This window comes from Manduca sexta, chromosome 26, assembly GCF_014839805.1.
Source record: "Manduca sexta isolate Smith_Timp_Sample1 chromosome 26, JHU_Msex_v1.0, whole genome shotgun sequence".
NCBI classification, from domain to species: domain Eukaryota; kingdom Metazoa; phylum Arthropoda; class Insecta; order Lepidoptera; family Sphingidae; genus Manduca; species Manduca sexta.
The window spans coordinates 18846468-18860273 of NC_051140.1; the positions used below are offsets into that span (position 1 = coordinate 18846468).

Here is a 13806-nt window from a genome sequence, read left to right on the forward strand (position 1 = left end):
TATAGAATATAGCTGCCAGAGTGTAAAATATATCGCTTGTAATAATAAACCTATGTATAGCAGTTTCCAGAATAAGGACAGCTCATAGTGTTCAAATTTAACGCGTGGCCGAACCTAACGTATTAGATCGCACCTCGTTTGCGCGTTGGTTCAAATGCAATAATTACATGCCATATTCGATATGTATGTGGGAATTTATATATAATCGGAAACTTAGAAGCCATTTCAGGCCCTTAAACTGTCATTTAAATTTTTTCTTGTTCTAATTTCATTTTGATACAAAGCTTTCATATATAAATAGGTTTTGATTCTTTTATTTATATTTAATTTTTTTTATTGCTGCTGCAATAACCATTACTCCTACTTTCAAGCAAATACGATAGGGGTCTGAATGGAAAAAAGATCAGCACTATATACCTAATTAAGTGTCCGGAATAATCTAGGTAGCGGGTCTATCACATGAGACAGTCCAGGCTTATGTGAAGCCTTAATTAAAACTCCATATTTTATTATGTGTGAAAGTTTTTATTAAAGAAGGCAATGATCGATTATCTTATTTGTATTTGGTATCTATGTTTATATAATTAAGCAAGTATGGAGTTAACATGGTTGAAATAAAATGCTATTATTTATTGATACGTGAGCGTTCATGCTGCTCTGCCTAGCTCTTCGGGGAAAAATCTGAAGCTCATATTACTCAATGCGAAAATTGTCTATGATTTCTTCTGTAACCAACATTATCGTCTCTCCATGCGTTGAGGTCCCATTTTTCAATATCTTCACAGTTGACTAGAGGGTTCCTATAATATATAAAATAGTCAGTTATGCATATGTAGCGGAGCTACTTTTATTTCGCGAGGATAAAATTATATAAATGATCTTAATCTAAATTATCTTCAATTTTTGTGTTGTGGAAAAATAAACTCTTTTGTGATCGTGAGACGGACTAATTTTATTTAACGACCCGGCAACTCTTTAAGGACTTACGATTTCACACTTCCCCACACATATCTGTATATACGTTTTATTTTATTCTGGCGTACAATTTGGTCGTAGGATGTTATCCCCACACACCACAGCATCCATAATACTAAGAGGATAATGAATGCGCTGCTGACCTTAACAGAAAATAATAAAGAATAAGGTTAGGATGTTGAATCCTTCGAAATAATAACCTACTATACCTGAACAACAGGCTGCCACTTCACGTCACTGCATATCGACCTTGAAAGGCTAATTGATCTAACCGACATTTTGTTTGATAAATGTTAACGACGTTCAAAAAACAAAAAAGATGTGCAGTTTCCAGTTATATTATTTATAAAATAAAAAAACTTTATGTATACTAAAATATATATATCTTAATGTCGCTTAAGTCAATTAGCATTCTAACCGCCGTCAATACATGAGCACTAAGGAAAGCTCTTTGAAAATTTATTCTGAAATGTATATAATACTGTCCCACTGCTGGGCACGTTCCTCCTCTACTAGTGTCAGGGATTAGGCCTTAGTCCATCACGCTGGCCTAGTGCGGATTGGTAGACTTCACGCACCTTCTAAATTCCTACAGAGAATTTCTCAGGTATGCGGGTTTCCTCACAATGTTTTCCTTCCCCGTTAAAGCAAGCGATAATTTACAAAGAATACACACATAATCTTAGAAAAACCAGAGCTGTGTGCCCTTGGGATTTGAACCTGCGGACATTCGTCTCGGCGGTCCATTCCACACCCAAGTAGGCTTTCGCCGCTTTATTTCTGGAATTTATTATATAAAAAATCCACGATGAATTAGAATACTGTACTTACATAGCGCTGACTCTCCTCAGAGGTTGAGGCGTAATAGTTTTCAGTTTAGGTTCTACTGTGCAGAGGAACGCTGCGAAACTTGCTTTTCTGATTTCTTTCAGTTGAGCTGTACCAAACGCACTTTAATGAATATTTTTTTAATTTTTCTGATCACCTATGATTAGTAATATGGTATGTTTCATATTACAATTTAAAAGAATCTGTATTTACTTATTATAAGCCGTACTTTGCCATAACAAATAAGATAAAGTATACTTAAGAAATCATCAGTTAACTCACCCCTAGTGAAAGCGTAAGGCCTGTTAGGTCGTTCGTACCAATGTTTGTCGGCTACCATCGCAGTTTCCATCTGATTAGCCAGGATGCAGCCAAGAGTTGGTGGCACGTAGCCGTCTTTCGGTCTTCCTTCTCCCCACAAACCAACTAGAAGGTCCACGTCATTTACATCGTCGTACAATTCTCGGATTTGTTCAACAATCTGAAAGGTTTTTTTTTATATAAAGACAAGAAAAAAATGTGTCAAGGACACGACTGCCTTTATAAAGTGTAAACAGTAATGTAATTCATAATTTCGAAGCACTTCCGATATCTGCATTGCCTGAAAACCTAAGAAGATAATTCCAATCCCTAGTCCCATTTAGAGATCATTTTATACAATAATACTCAATGCACATTGGCGCTTGGCGGCAGAAATACACAATTTTGTAGTAACCTAACTCGAATTAGACTCGCATATGAGAGGGGTACCATTTAGACGACTTATAAATTGTTGGTCTAAGTGACCAATTGGCAAAGATAAAAGCATTGAAATAATTACTTTTGATCGCAGTTTTGCGGGATTTGTAAAATTCATCCAAATCCAACTAGTGGTGTATGCGCTACTAAGAAATAAAGATTCTCAAACTTTTAGATTTATAATTTGGACAATATAGTAATTACCTCCCAGCCGACGTGTTTAGCTAAATCCTTCCAAGTTTTTGGCTTTCTGGAGCCGCAGAATTCCAAGTAATCGACGTACGGTTGTACGCCAAACAATCTTCCTTTGCGCAAGTCAGCTGTTGTAAGATCAGTTGAGTGCTGCATACCTCCCAGACCAAGTTCAGATATCTGATGAATAGAGAAATCAAATATGGAGATACACAAAACACTCATTACGTAGACAGCAATCAGAAGTGCAGCTACGGGACCTACCATTAGTTATGTATGTTCTTTCCCATGATGTGATACAGTGCGAACCTATAGCTATATCAGGCACAAATTTAAGACTCCGGACTGGTACTGAATAGAAAAACCTATTACCAAATTTCCCATCCCAGATTCGAACCTGGGATCTTAAGAATAAGAGGGTGATTAAGATATTTTTTACCATATTCCAATGAAGGATTTTAGGAACTACTTTCATTTAAGATCAATGATACTCACGTCAGGATCTACAGCACGGTCGCGACCTCCAGCAGCTTGAAGGAATGATCCTCTCGTTAGCTTAGCGAAGTTATCGTCAATCGAAAAGTATCCAACCCTTAGAGTGAGGTTCACTGCACGGTCTTCTTTCAAGTAGTGATTATGTTCGTCGAAAAGTCTAGAATATTCCAGGTTATTGATTATGTTAGTTATTGAAAACATTTGGTTGTATATAAAATTTGTTTAATTGGTACGTGGAAAAAGAAATTGTGTTAATATTCAAAGTATCATCAGATGTAATTAGACTTATTACTTTTCATTTGAGAGTGAGATTCGCGAAGACCTACGACGGATCCAGGATTTTGGTTTATGGCTTAACCTAATAATGATTGTTATTACATTATGATAAGGAACAAATTATTGTAATAATTGTGATGGTAAAAAAGTAGGACAAAGTCAAGTTAATTTGAGATTATTATCAGATATCGTGGATCCGCTATTGGCTGCCACTAAAATTATGTAAATATTTGGATTTCACTCACTTTACAATACCTTCCTGTACAATGTGGAACCATCTCATGGCGTACATGAACTCAAAAGAGGCTCGAGGCTTAACTTTCTTGTTGTAAGGATCTCTGAAGCCCTTCGATATTGAATTAAGTGCATGTCTCGTTATCAAATCTTTCCCTGCAATGAATTTAGCGTCAATAGTTAGTTGAATATTCCATTAGATCATTATTCTATTAAGAAACTGGAACACTGGTAGAATATATTCTGGATTAACAATACATAGGCTACTTCTTATTTCGAGAAAGGGCGCGATGTGTGAACAATTCTTTACAAATATACAATCTTGCTTACAAATTTGTTTTGACGTTAAGACGTTGTTAAGAATTGCTTAAATAGTTGTCAAAAACATCACCGGTTTCCTAGTTTAAACCTTATTAAGAGGCAAGATGGCGGATTTTGACTTATAACTGATTGAGTAAATCTGTGTTTTAACTAAGCATAACTTTGCGAAATTTTTATAAGTAAAACTGATAATTACCAAGCAAAATAGGCATCAGTTCATAGTACTGCATTTGGTTGTTGATGGCGATGCAGATGTCTCTAGCGACGTAGAAAATCTTGTCGTCGCTCCAGTGAGGGTTGATCTCGGCTAGTTCGGCAGCCACGATGTTGTGTAATCGGTAGAACCACACGTTGGACATGCTCACTGGGAGAATTGATCCTTGGACTGTATGGAAAAAATGTTTTTGTTATGAGCAGTGGGTAGATGAGCTAGACTTATTTTCAAAAAATTCCGAAAATCACACACATGTAAAACATAGGGTTAATTTAATGCTTTGTCATATTTACGGTCATATTAATATGTAAAGCGGTTTGTTTTTGTATAAAAAAAAGCATTTCACAATATCTGATTAAAACATACCAGGTCCGAAACATCTTTTCTCTCCATTTGCTGCCACGTTTGCGTAACATGACGTAACGTTGTTTGGCCCTTGGGATGTGGGCCACATAGAGCCATCTTCCTCTTCGTAGATAAGCATACCGTCCTTATATGCTCTGTATTCAGGCATGGGCTCTACACTTCTATAGATGAAAGAGTTCTCGTAAAGAGGCGTGTTTACTGTGAACTGCCAAACATCAAAATTTTATAACTATACCTACAAGAATTGAATATATTTATTTCTTTTCGCAAGTATTTGGCGAAGTGGAATCACTGTCAAATAGTTGACAGTTTAAATTGAAACGACTTTCAGTTTCATAGTAGCGTTATGTTTTTGGGACACACTTCGACCGCGTCATTGGTTTACGTTTCGGTTTGAATGAATTAATGTATTGTGTCTAAAGATTATGCATGGATCAAGTGAATATCTTAGTGAAAAGGTTACCAGAGTGTGCCGGGCTTTGCGGCTTTGTAACTAGTGACATAATCATTAACCATTATTTCCACATTGAACAAGATATTTAATGGTTAACTTACTCTATCGTGTCCGGTACTCGCTGCAGCGCATCCCATGTTCTGGAATGTTCTAGGCCTGGTCAGGTTAAGGCATTTTATGCCAGAGAATCTGTGAGTGTCATCGTCTATAGGAACTACAATGGGCGTGCACATATGGTCTTTCTTGCCTTCCTCCTCGCAACAGTACTGGGTTTGCATCAAATAGTTAACTGAAAATTAGTGCTCCCGTTAATTTTGTTCTGAATCGCGGTAGATTTTTGTTAATTACATTATTTCTATCTTAACATAAGAAAGTAAAAATATTTGAGATGATTATATATTTTAATTGGTTTATTCTCGGGGTTAATCTTAAGATAGGATATATTGTATTATCCAATATTTGGATCAATTATTAATTTCAGCCACGATCTAAATACAACAACAAACAAAAAACATAATAGTGTGTAGTAATTAGAGGTTAATACATTGTATTATAATATTAATTCGGACAATTGATTATCATTCAGAACAGAAGAGGCTATAAATTCTAATTTGAATATTCCTATGTTAAAATCTTTTCAGTTGGATTTAAATGTTCATGGTTTTAATTTAATTGATACACATAATAGAATACATACTTGTGTCGTGGACTGATCCTGTGTCAGCGAAGGTAATAGCAGACACGTAGTGGAGGAGTTGCGTGAACTCAGAATCTGATGCTTTTCCTTCCAGCAGGACGCGTTTGCGCACGCGTCTCTCAAGAGGCAGGGGATCTCCTGACACGGAGTTCCTCGGTTCATCCTCTACAAATGTAATATCCTTACATATATAGAATAAAGTTCTTCGCCGCATCTGTCTGAACGTCATAAACGCAAAAACGGTAAGGATTTCTGATGAAATTTTATATGGAGATAATTTTGAATGGAAATAGTCGGTGACCTTGCGAAGGTTTTAAGTTACTTTTTTGTACGTGCAGTTACTTTATCAGATGGTAAAATTGTGAAAGTATCGTCTACGTACCGTTTATAAAACCTTGGAGTGACCGGGGCTGTACTCAGGGCTGTCTCCTCGAAGTCTTCCATAAATATATCGGCGACTACCGGGGATACAGGGGAGCCCATCGCTACCCCCTCAACTTGTACATAGAACTGATTATTCCACAACATATAGCCAGATGTAAGGCAATGTTGGAGTAGTTCTGCATATTCTACAGGAATGTTATTCTCTGCCAACTTCTTAGATACAATTCTGATGCAATCTTGTACTGGTAAGCTCGTAAAGAGAGACTGGACATCAAAACTGACCATAGTTTCATTGTCAGCTAATTTTAGGTCTTTAATATCGCTGACAAATTGGTATGAATCCTTCACAGACGCTCTAGTGTTTCCTCTAAGTGGTGAAAGCACTTTTGCTACGTGCTGAGCCAATCTGTAGGTTGGTGTGTCGATCTGACTCACAATGGGACGTAACGGAGCATTTAATTTGTGTATTTTCGGTAACCCATACAGTTTAGGCGGTTTTGCACACGAAGGAACGAGTAAGTTTACGTCAAGATTTAACTTATCGGAGTAATCTTTTATTAAAGAGCTAGTAGCCTTTAATACTTTGGTAGTCGGGTCTGTTTTGACTATTTTATAGGTACTTACATCCGATAAAAGTTGTTCCATTTTATTATTGTAGTCTGACGTATCCATTACTACTGTCGCATTTCCTTTATCTGCACGGAGAATGGTAAGGTCCTTCATCGATCGCAAGTTCTTTAAAGCGATATATTCGTGTTTTGGAAGATTTGGTTTCGGCACTTTCTTTTGACGCAAAATTGACGAAATGTCCTGGCGTATCGCCTCCGAATCTTCGTGTTTTAAGTTATTTTTGAAGAGACTATTCTCAACATTGCAAATAATGTCTTCATACGGTATCCTTCGTGGTGTAACAGCAAAATTTAAGCCTTTCGATAAAACCTGAATTGTGTTTTCGTCCAATGATTGTTTTGACAGATTTATTACTGCGCGTTGTCCATGGTTTACAAAGTTGTATAATTGTAAAATGTAGGTAGATATTGTAACTTTGACTTTGCGGATGAACAACACCTCAGTCCCCCCCGTGACCATGAAGGCTGCAAAGTCTTCGAAACGTCGGGAGAAAAATAAAAAACAAAAAACCGCGATAGAATCCGAAAAATTAGTTTAATTTCAATGTCTAACATTCGCGTAAATATAAGAAATCATTATGCAAACCAGTACGGACTGGAACTTGCCAACAAAATACGCCGGTTGGAGAATTTGAAAACTAAGCGCGCAAGATTCTGCACATCATTGAATTTCTTGAAGAGATGTCGTGACCACAATCTCATCCCTACGTGTGTCAAGCTATCACCCAAGAAATACATACGAGGGAGCGCTAAAATTCTTAACCAGGCGAGTACTAAACTGTTACGAGCTACCATACACGAAACACGATCCGACCTCCAGTACATAAATAATTGTGTTGAGATTATATCCAATGAATTGAAGACAGAGTTGTCAGCATTTGATTTTAAAAATTGCATCGAGACCTTAAATAAGCGCGAAACTTCCAAATATAATGAATGCAAAAACAAACATATAATAAAATATAATAAATTACAATCAAAATTATTTGTTGATAATCTTAAAAACACCGAGTGTAGGAATGGAACGCGCGCGACCATAGATAAGATACACTCCCGCGCAAACCATGGACAACGCGCAGTAATAAATCTGTCAAAACAATCATTGGACGAAAACACAATTCAGGTTTTATCGAAAGGCTTAAATTTTGCTGTTACACCACGAAGGATACCGTATGAAGACATTATTTGCAATGTTGAGAATAGTCTCTTCAAAAATAACTTAAAACACGAAGATTCGGAGGCGATACGCCAGGACATTTCGTCAATTTTGCGTCAAAAGAAAGTGCCGAAACCAAATCTTCCAAAACACGAATATATCGCTTTAAAGAACTTGCGATCGATGAAGGACCTTACCATTCTCCGTGCAGATAAAGGAAATGCGACAGTAGTAATGGATACGTCAGACTACAATAATAAAATGGAACAACTTTTATCGGATGTAAGTACCTATAAAATAGTCAAAACAGACCCGACTACCAAAGTATTAAAGGCTACTAGCTCTTTAATAAAAGATTACTCCGATAAGTTAAATCTTGACGTAAACTTACTCGTTCCTTCGTGTGCAAAACCGCCTAAACTGTATGGGTTACCGAAAATACACAAATTAAATGCTCCGTTACGTCCCATTGTGAGTCAGATCGACACACCAACCTACAGATTGGCTCAGCACGTAGCAAAAGTGCTTTCACCACTTAGAGGAAACACTAGAGCGTCTGTGAAGGATTCATACCAATTTGTCAGCGATATTAAAGACCTAAAATTAGCTGACAATGAAACTATGGTCAGTTTTGATGTCCAGTCTCTCTTTACGAGCTTACCAGTACAAGATTGCATCAGAATTGTATCTAAGAAGTTGGCAGAGAATAACATTCCTGTAGAATATGCAGAACTACTCCAACATTGCCTTACATCTGGCTATATGTTGTGGAATAATCAGTTCTATGTACAAGTTGAGGGGTAGCGATGGGCTCCCTGTATCCCCGGTAGTCGCCGATATATTTATGGAAGACTTCGAGGAGACAGCCCTGAGTACAGCCCCGGTCACTCCAAGGTTTTATAAACGGTACGTAGACGATACTTTCACAATTTTACCATCTGATAAAGTAACTGCATTTTTAAATCACCTCAACTCCATCAACAATAAAATCCAATTTACTATGGAGTTAGAACAGAATAAATCTCTTGCTTTCTTAGATGTTTTAATCATCCGTAATCCTAATCAGACCTTAAGTCATACTGTGCATCGGAAACAGACCCATACTGATAAATATCTGAACGGTGAATCTCATCACCATCCAAAACAGTTAGCTACCGTGGGCAAATCTTTGTTTCAGAGAGCACAAGGAATCTGTGACGAGAAACACCTGGCCGCTGAGCTGCAACATGTCAAGCAAGTACTGCGAGACAACAAGCTCCAAATTCCACGCCGCCGTCACAGAAACCGAGTGAAACCAGCCACAGTTGAACGTGTTCCGGTTGTATTACCATATGTAAGAGGAGTCACCGACAAGATTGGCTACATCCTGAAGCGTGCTTCCATAAAAACTTATTTTAAGCCGCCTAAGAAGATTAGTCAATTTTTACCACCTGTCAAGTGTCATATACCTCTACAAGAACCGGGAGTATACAAAATAGATTGCAACTGTGGCCTCTCTTATATCGGGCAAACAAAAAGAAATATAGGGACCCGCGTAAAAGAACATGTAGCTGACGTGAAACACCGACGCTCGACGAAGTCTGCAGTCGCTGAACACTCTGAAGGAGGCGCCAATCATTATCTGCGACTAGACAAGCCACAAATCCTCGCCAAAGAACACCGATTCCTGCCCAGGATGATTCGCGAGGCTATTGAAATTAAAAAACATCCTAATTTCAATAGGGAAGATGGTTGGAAGCTTGCACAAGCCTGGGATCCAGTTCTACATTTAATTAAATCGGAACCCAAAAGACCGGCTGCCAGACTTCAAGACACTGTGAGCTCATTCTGCGTAGATCGGACCACCAACAGCTAAAAATTTAAAAAAAGTTGTATAATTGTAAAATGTAGGTAGATATTGTAACTTTGACTTTGCGGATGAACAACACCTCAGTCCCCCCCGTGACCATGAAGGCTGCAAAGTCTTCGAAACGTCGGGAGAAAAATAAAAAACAAAAAACCGCGATAGAATCCGAAAAATTAGTTTAATTTCAATATAGGTTTAGGTTTAAGAATCATTTATTTCTCATAAGATTATAAATAAATCACTTACTGAGAAAACTACTTAACATAGTTATTTTATACAAATATAGCGGAACTTTATTCTGGAACAACTCTTTCACGCGGACGAAGTTCCGAGAAAAAGCTAGATCAGACAATACAAAATATAGAATTACGGTAGAAATAATTGTTTTCTATCTCTTCACAATTATGTACTCTTATTGGGCGAGGGATGCGCACGAGCTGCGCTAATGTTCGTGAAATTATTAAAAACTTTTAACAAAATTTTAAGTAACCTAAAAAGCAATAAAATCCAAAAAAAATATTTTTCATTATTATCTATAGTAATATATAGGTTGCCAAATTTGGAGTCGGTGACTAATTAAAATTTATATATTTATTTATATATGTATATATCGACGCTGGAAACGCAATCATATCTAAGCGACAAATATACTGAAAATGGATTATATAAACATTTTGAATCGAATGTCATTTGATCTAGGTTTTGTAGGTCTAGGACAATTTTATCATTAGACTATATGTTTATAAAATAAATATTTTAATTGTTAGGTATTTTCATATTAAAACAAAACTTTAAAGCACTCTATTCAAAAATTTACTGAATGTCGCTTAGAAATGATTACCTTTCAAGTGTCGATGTGTAGGTTAGTTAGAAATTTTGAACTTTACAATGTGGAAATAGAAAGAATTATGTAATTAATAGCTCACCATAACTATAAACAGGTGGTAGTAAACGATTCAGGGGAGTGTGGAAGGTCCCAGTGACTGGGTCATCGACGTCACTGCAGGATCCGTCCAAACGCCTCCCTTCCTCTTCATTACAGGGTAATTCAAGGTTGATAGTACAGTTTCTGAAATATAAAGAAAAATAGTAAACGCTATTTAGATTAAGAATAAAAAAAGTTAACGTTTGTCAATCAATATTTTTCATTGTTATTCTCTCTATTCATAAAAAATGTACAATTTTTTTTTCTTCTTTGAAATAAATTGAAAGGGCTTTACTCTCATTTTGACAACGGAATAAATGTTAATTAGACTTTTCCTTCTAAGATGATTTCATTTTGAATTATATCATCTACGTTTTGGTTGACTATACATCGGGTGAGTCTATAAGCCAGTAGAAGTGTTTATTACGTGCAATACTAATTGTATATTGGTCAGTATCTAGATAATTTCCAAATATGATATGTTACTTTCAAGTTTCCACTCACAATAATTGACTAGCTCGCCTGCTTAACCGCTCGACAAATTATTATATAAATGACTTGTTATAATGAAATACTCACTGGAGGAGATTCTGGCTTCTATAATGCTCCACAAGTTCCTCGCTAGCCGGTTCCGCAGTATAGGAATCGTAGACTATTCCCACACTGCCCTTCGACAGCAAAAATGTCATCAAAATCTGCACCAACATTTTAGCAAAGCCCAACTTCCCGGCTTCGATGCAGCAGAATTTGTAATTCACGAAAAAAAAACTCCTTATTTATTTAACGAATTTAATTGAACAGGTGATACGTTTTAATTGTTAAACTGTACGTAGTTTTTCGTATAATTTTAGAGCAAATAATGTGCAAAATGAAGCTCTCTTTTTAATCAGTCGCTATATAAAATAAATGTGTTTGTATGTTCCCTTGTAGATTACAAAATGGCTGTAGCGATTGAAATATTCTGATTAGCCCGACGGGTGATCTTATTAAGTTTGGAAGCAATCAGACCACCAGAAGAAGCTAGGGTGCATCGCTAGACAATATAAGATCAAATGTGAGGTAAAAAGCTGTAAACAAATCCATTCATAGTCACTGGAGCATTTAACATCACTTGCCCAGTTTTTCGTATCTCATGCTAGGTAAAAAGAACAATACACAATTTTATTTTATTTATAATAAGGTATGAACAGACTTATATAGCACCCTTTACTGTATAAGCACGAACTGATCGCGATCGTTATTGATCTTGGAAACTATAAAATCACTTTTCAATGGCGAAGCGTCAATACAACCCGATTCCTACCGGCTTCCTTTTTAGATTTTGGCTGATATTAAACATTATATATTTAATGAGTATGAATCCATGCAAACTAATCATAGTTTAACTTCATAATTACGTACATTGATGTAATAATGACCGCATCCAACTCGTATTTTGTTAATATAATCGTTATTTACTTATGTTAAACAACGTTTAAATAACATTAGATGACGCACCTTGTGTTTTTTCCCTAGAAATTCCACCACAGACGTGAAATTGTGGCGTTTGAAGTGCAAGGTGTTATTAGATATAATAATAATAATAATATCAGCCCTGTATTATATACTTGCCCACTGCTGAGCACGGGCCTCCTCTACCACTGAGAGGGATTAGGCCTTAGTCCACCACGCTGGCCTAGTGCGGATTGGTAGACTTCACACACCTTCGAAATTCCTATAGAGAATTACTCAGATGTGCAGGTTTCCTCACGATGTTTTCCTTCACCGTTAAAGCGAACGATAAATTCACAAAGAATACACACATGATTTTTTAGAAAAGTCAGAAGTGTGTGCCCTTGGGATTTGAACCTGCGGACATTGGTCTTGGCAGTCCGTTCCACACCCAACTAGGCTATCGCCGCTTTTATTAGATATAGATGGCAGCATTTTCTATTACTATATTAATGTTCGTCAAAATCCTGTGGAAGATTTGCGCAAAGGAAAGCTGGGCCCGTTCGACTTCACTTTTTTTATTGTGTTATTAGATAAACGAGTAAGCGATCCGCCTGATGGTAAACGTCTTGCCGACCATTGACTTTGCAATGCCAGAGGCACGGCCAAGCCGTTACCTACTGAAGGTTGAGCACTCTTTTTTACAGGTGCATGGCAAAGTGGCTCCAATGCACCTGATGAGTAGTGTAAGATTCAATTGAATGTCGACTGACGAGAGATGATTACCCCGCGGTAGTCAACACAATTATCACAACCTATTAGAACTGGATATATATAAGCTGATCCCTGAATGCGACACACTTACTTGGGCCATTAAGGTTGGTTTTAACACCTTGTGTACGGTGGTTGCCATCCGAGCGGATTTAAATATATCCTACCACTCTTTTTAAGACTCGTATAAAGAAGAATAAGTCATAGCGCTCGCAGAACACCGATGTTTTTTTTTTTTTATTTAATTTTATTTATTAAAAATCCATAGCCCTTAATACTAGAGTGACACAATCTGATACACTGATCTTAAGGCAATAATGGATTTACATTTTGTTTACACGTTTAAACAACAGGCAGTCAATAATGTAGGAAAGTCTTAATATAGGAAAGATCATACCAAAGTCAACCATCAACGTCAACCGATTATGTATTGTTGTTACTTTTTACATCAATCAAACTTCATAGTTTCTTATGGTATTAATTAACAGTATTTGTGAATTGTCATATTCAATTTATTTATCGGCGGTTCTGTGATATTTTGTTGTCCTACCCTTTGTTACGTAGAAATTGTAAATTAATGTGTATTATAGTTGAAATTATTGTCTATGATTAGTAAACAGTCTAACTTTACGTACATATATTATTCATTTGTGATTTTACATATTAGAATTTAGATAGTAAAGTTAAAAGCATGATAATTTTGAATTTCAGACAAAAGATGTTTATTAGAAGGAAATAATTATTATATTTTACTGAATTTAAAATGGCACCACAGTATAAGTAGAATTGTATGTATAACATTTGTTGATTATGGAAATTAGTAATTTAATAAGTAATTTATGTAGACAAGTACAAATATTCTGTTGGTCTGTTT

General features: G+C 36.4%; 1 protein-coding gene across 1 annotated transcript; it reads right to left on the reverse strand.

Annotated features, from left to right (window-relative positions):
* Positions 1 to 504: 504 nt before the first annotated feature.
* On the reverse strand, positions 505 to 11479 carry LOC115448493 (peroxidase). The gene is made up of 12 exons (XM_030175919.2): positions 11310 to 11479; positions 10732 to 10874; positions 5791 to 5955; positions 5195 to 5382; positions 4640 to 4844; positions 4256 to 4444; positions 3750 to 3894; positions 3229 to 3385; positions 2746 to 2913; positions 2086 to 2284; positions 1807 to 1912; positions 505 to 800 (listed from the first exon to the last, which is right to left on the reverse strand). The coding sequence occupies exons 1-12, from the start codon at positions 11435 to 11437 to the stop codon at positions 698 to 700; spliced, it is 1896 nt and encodes a 631-aa protein (XP_030031779.1). The 5' UTR covers positions 11438 to 11479; the 3' UTR covers positions 505 to 697.
* Between the last annotated feature and the right edge of the window lie 2327 nt (positions 11480 to 13806).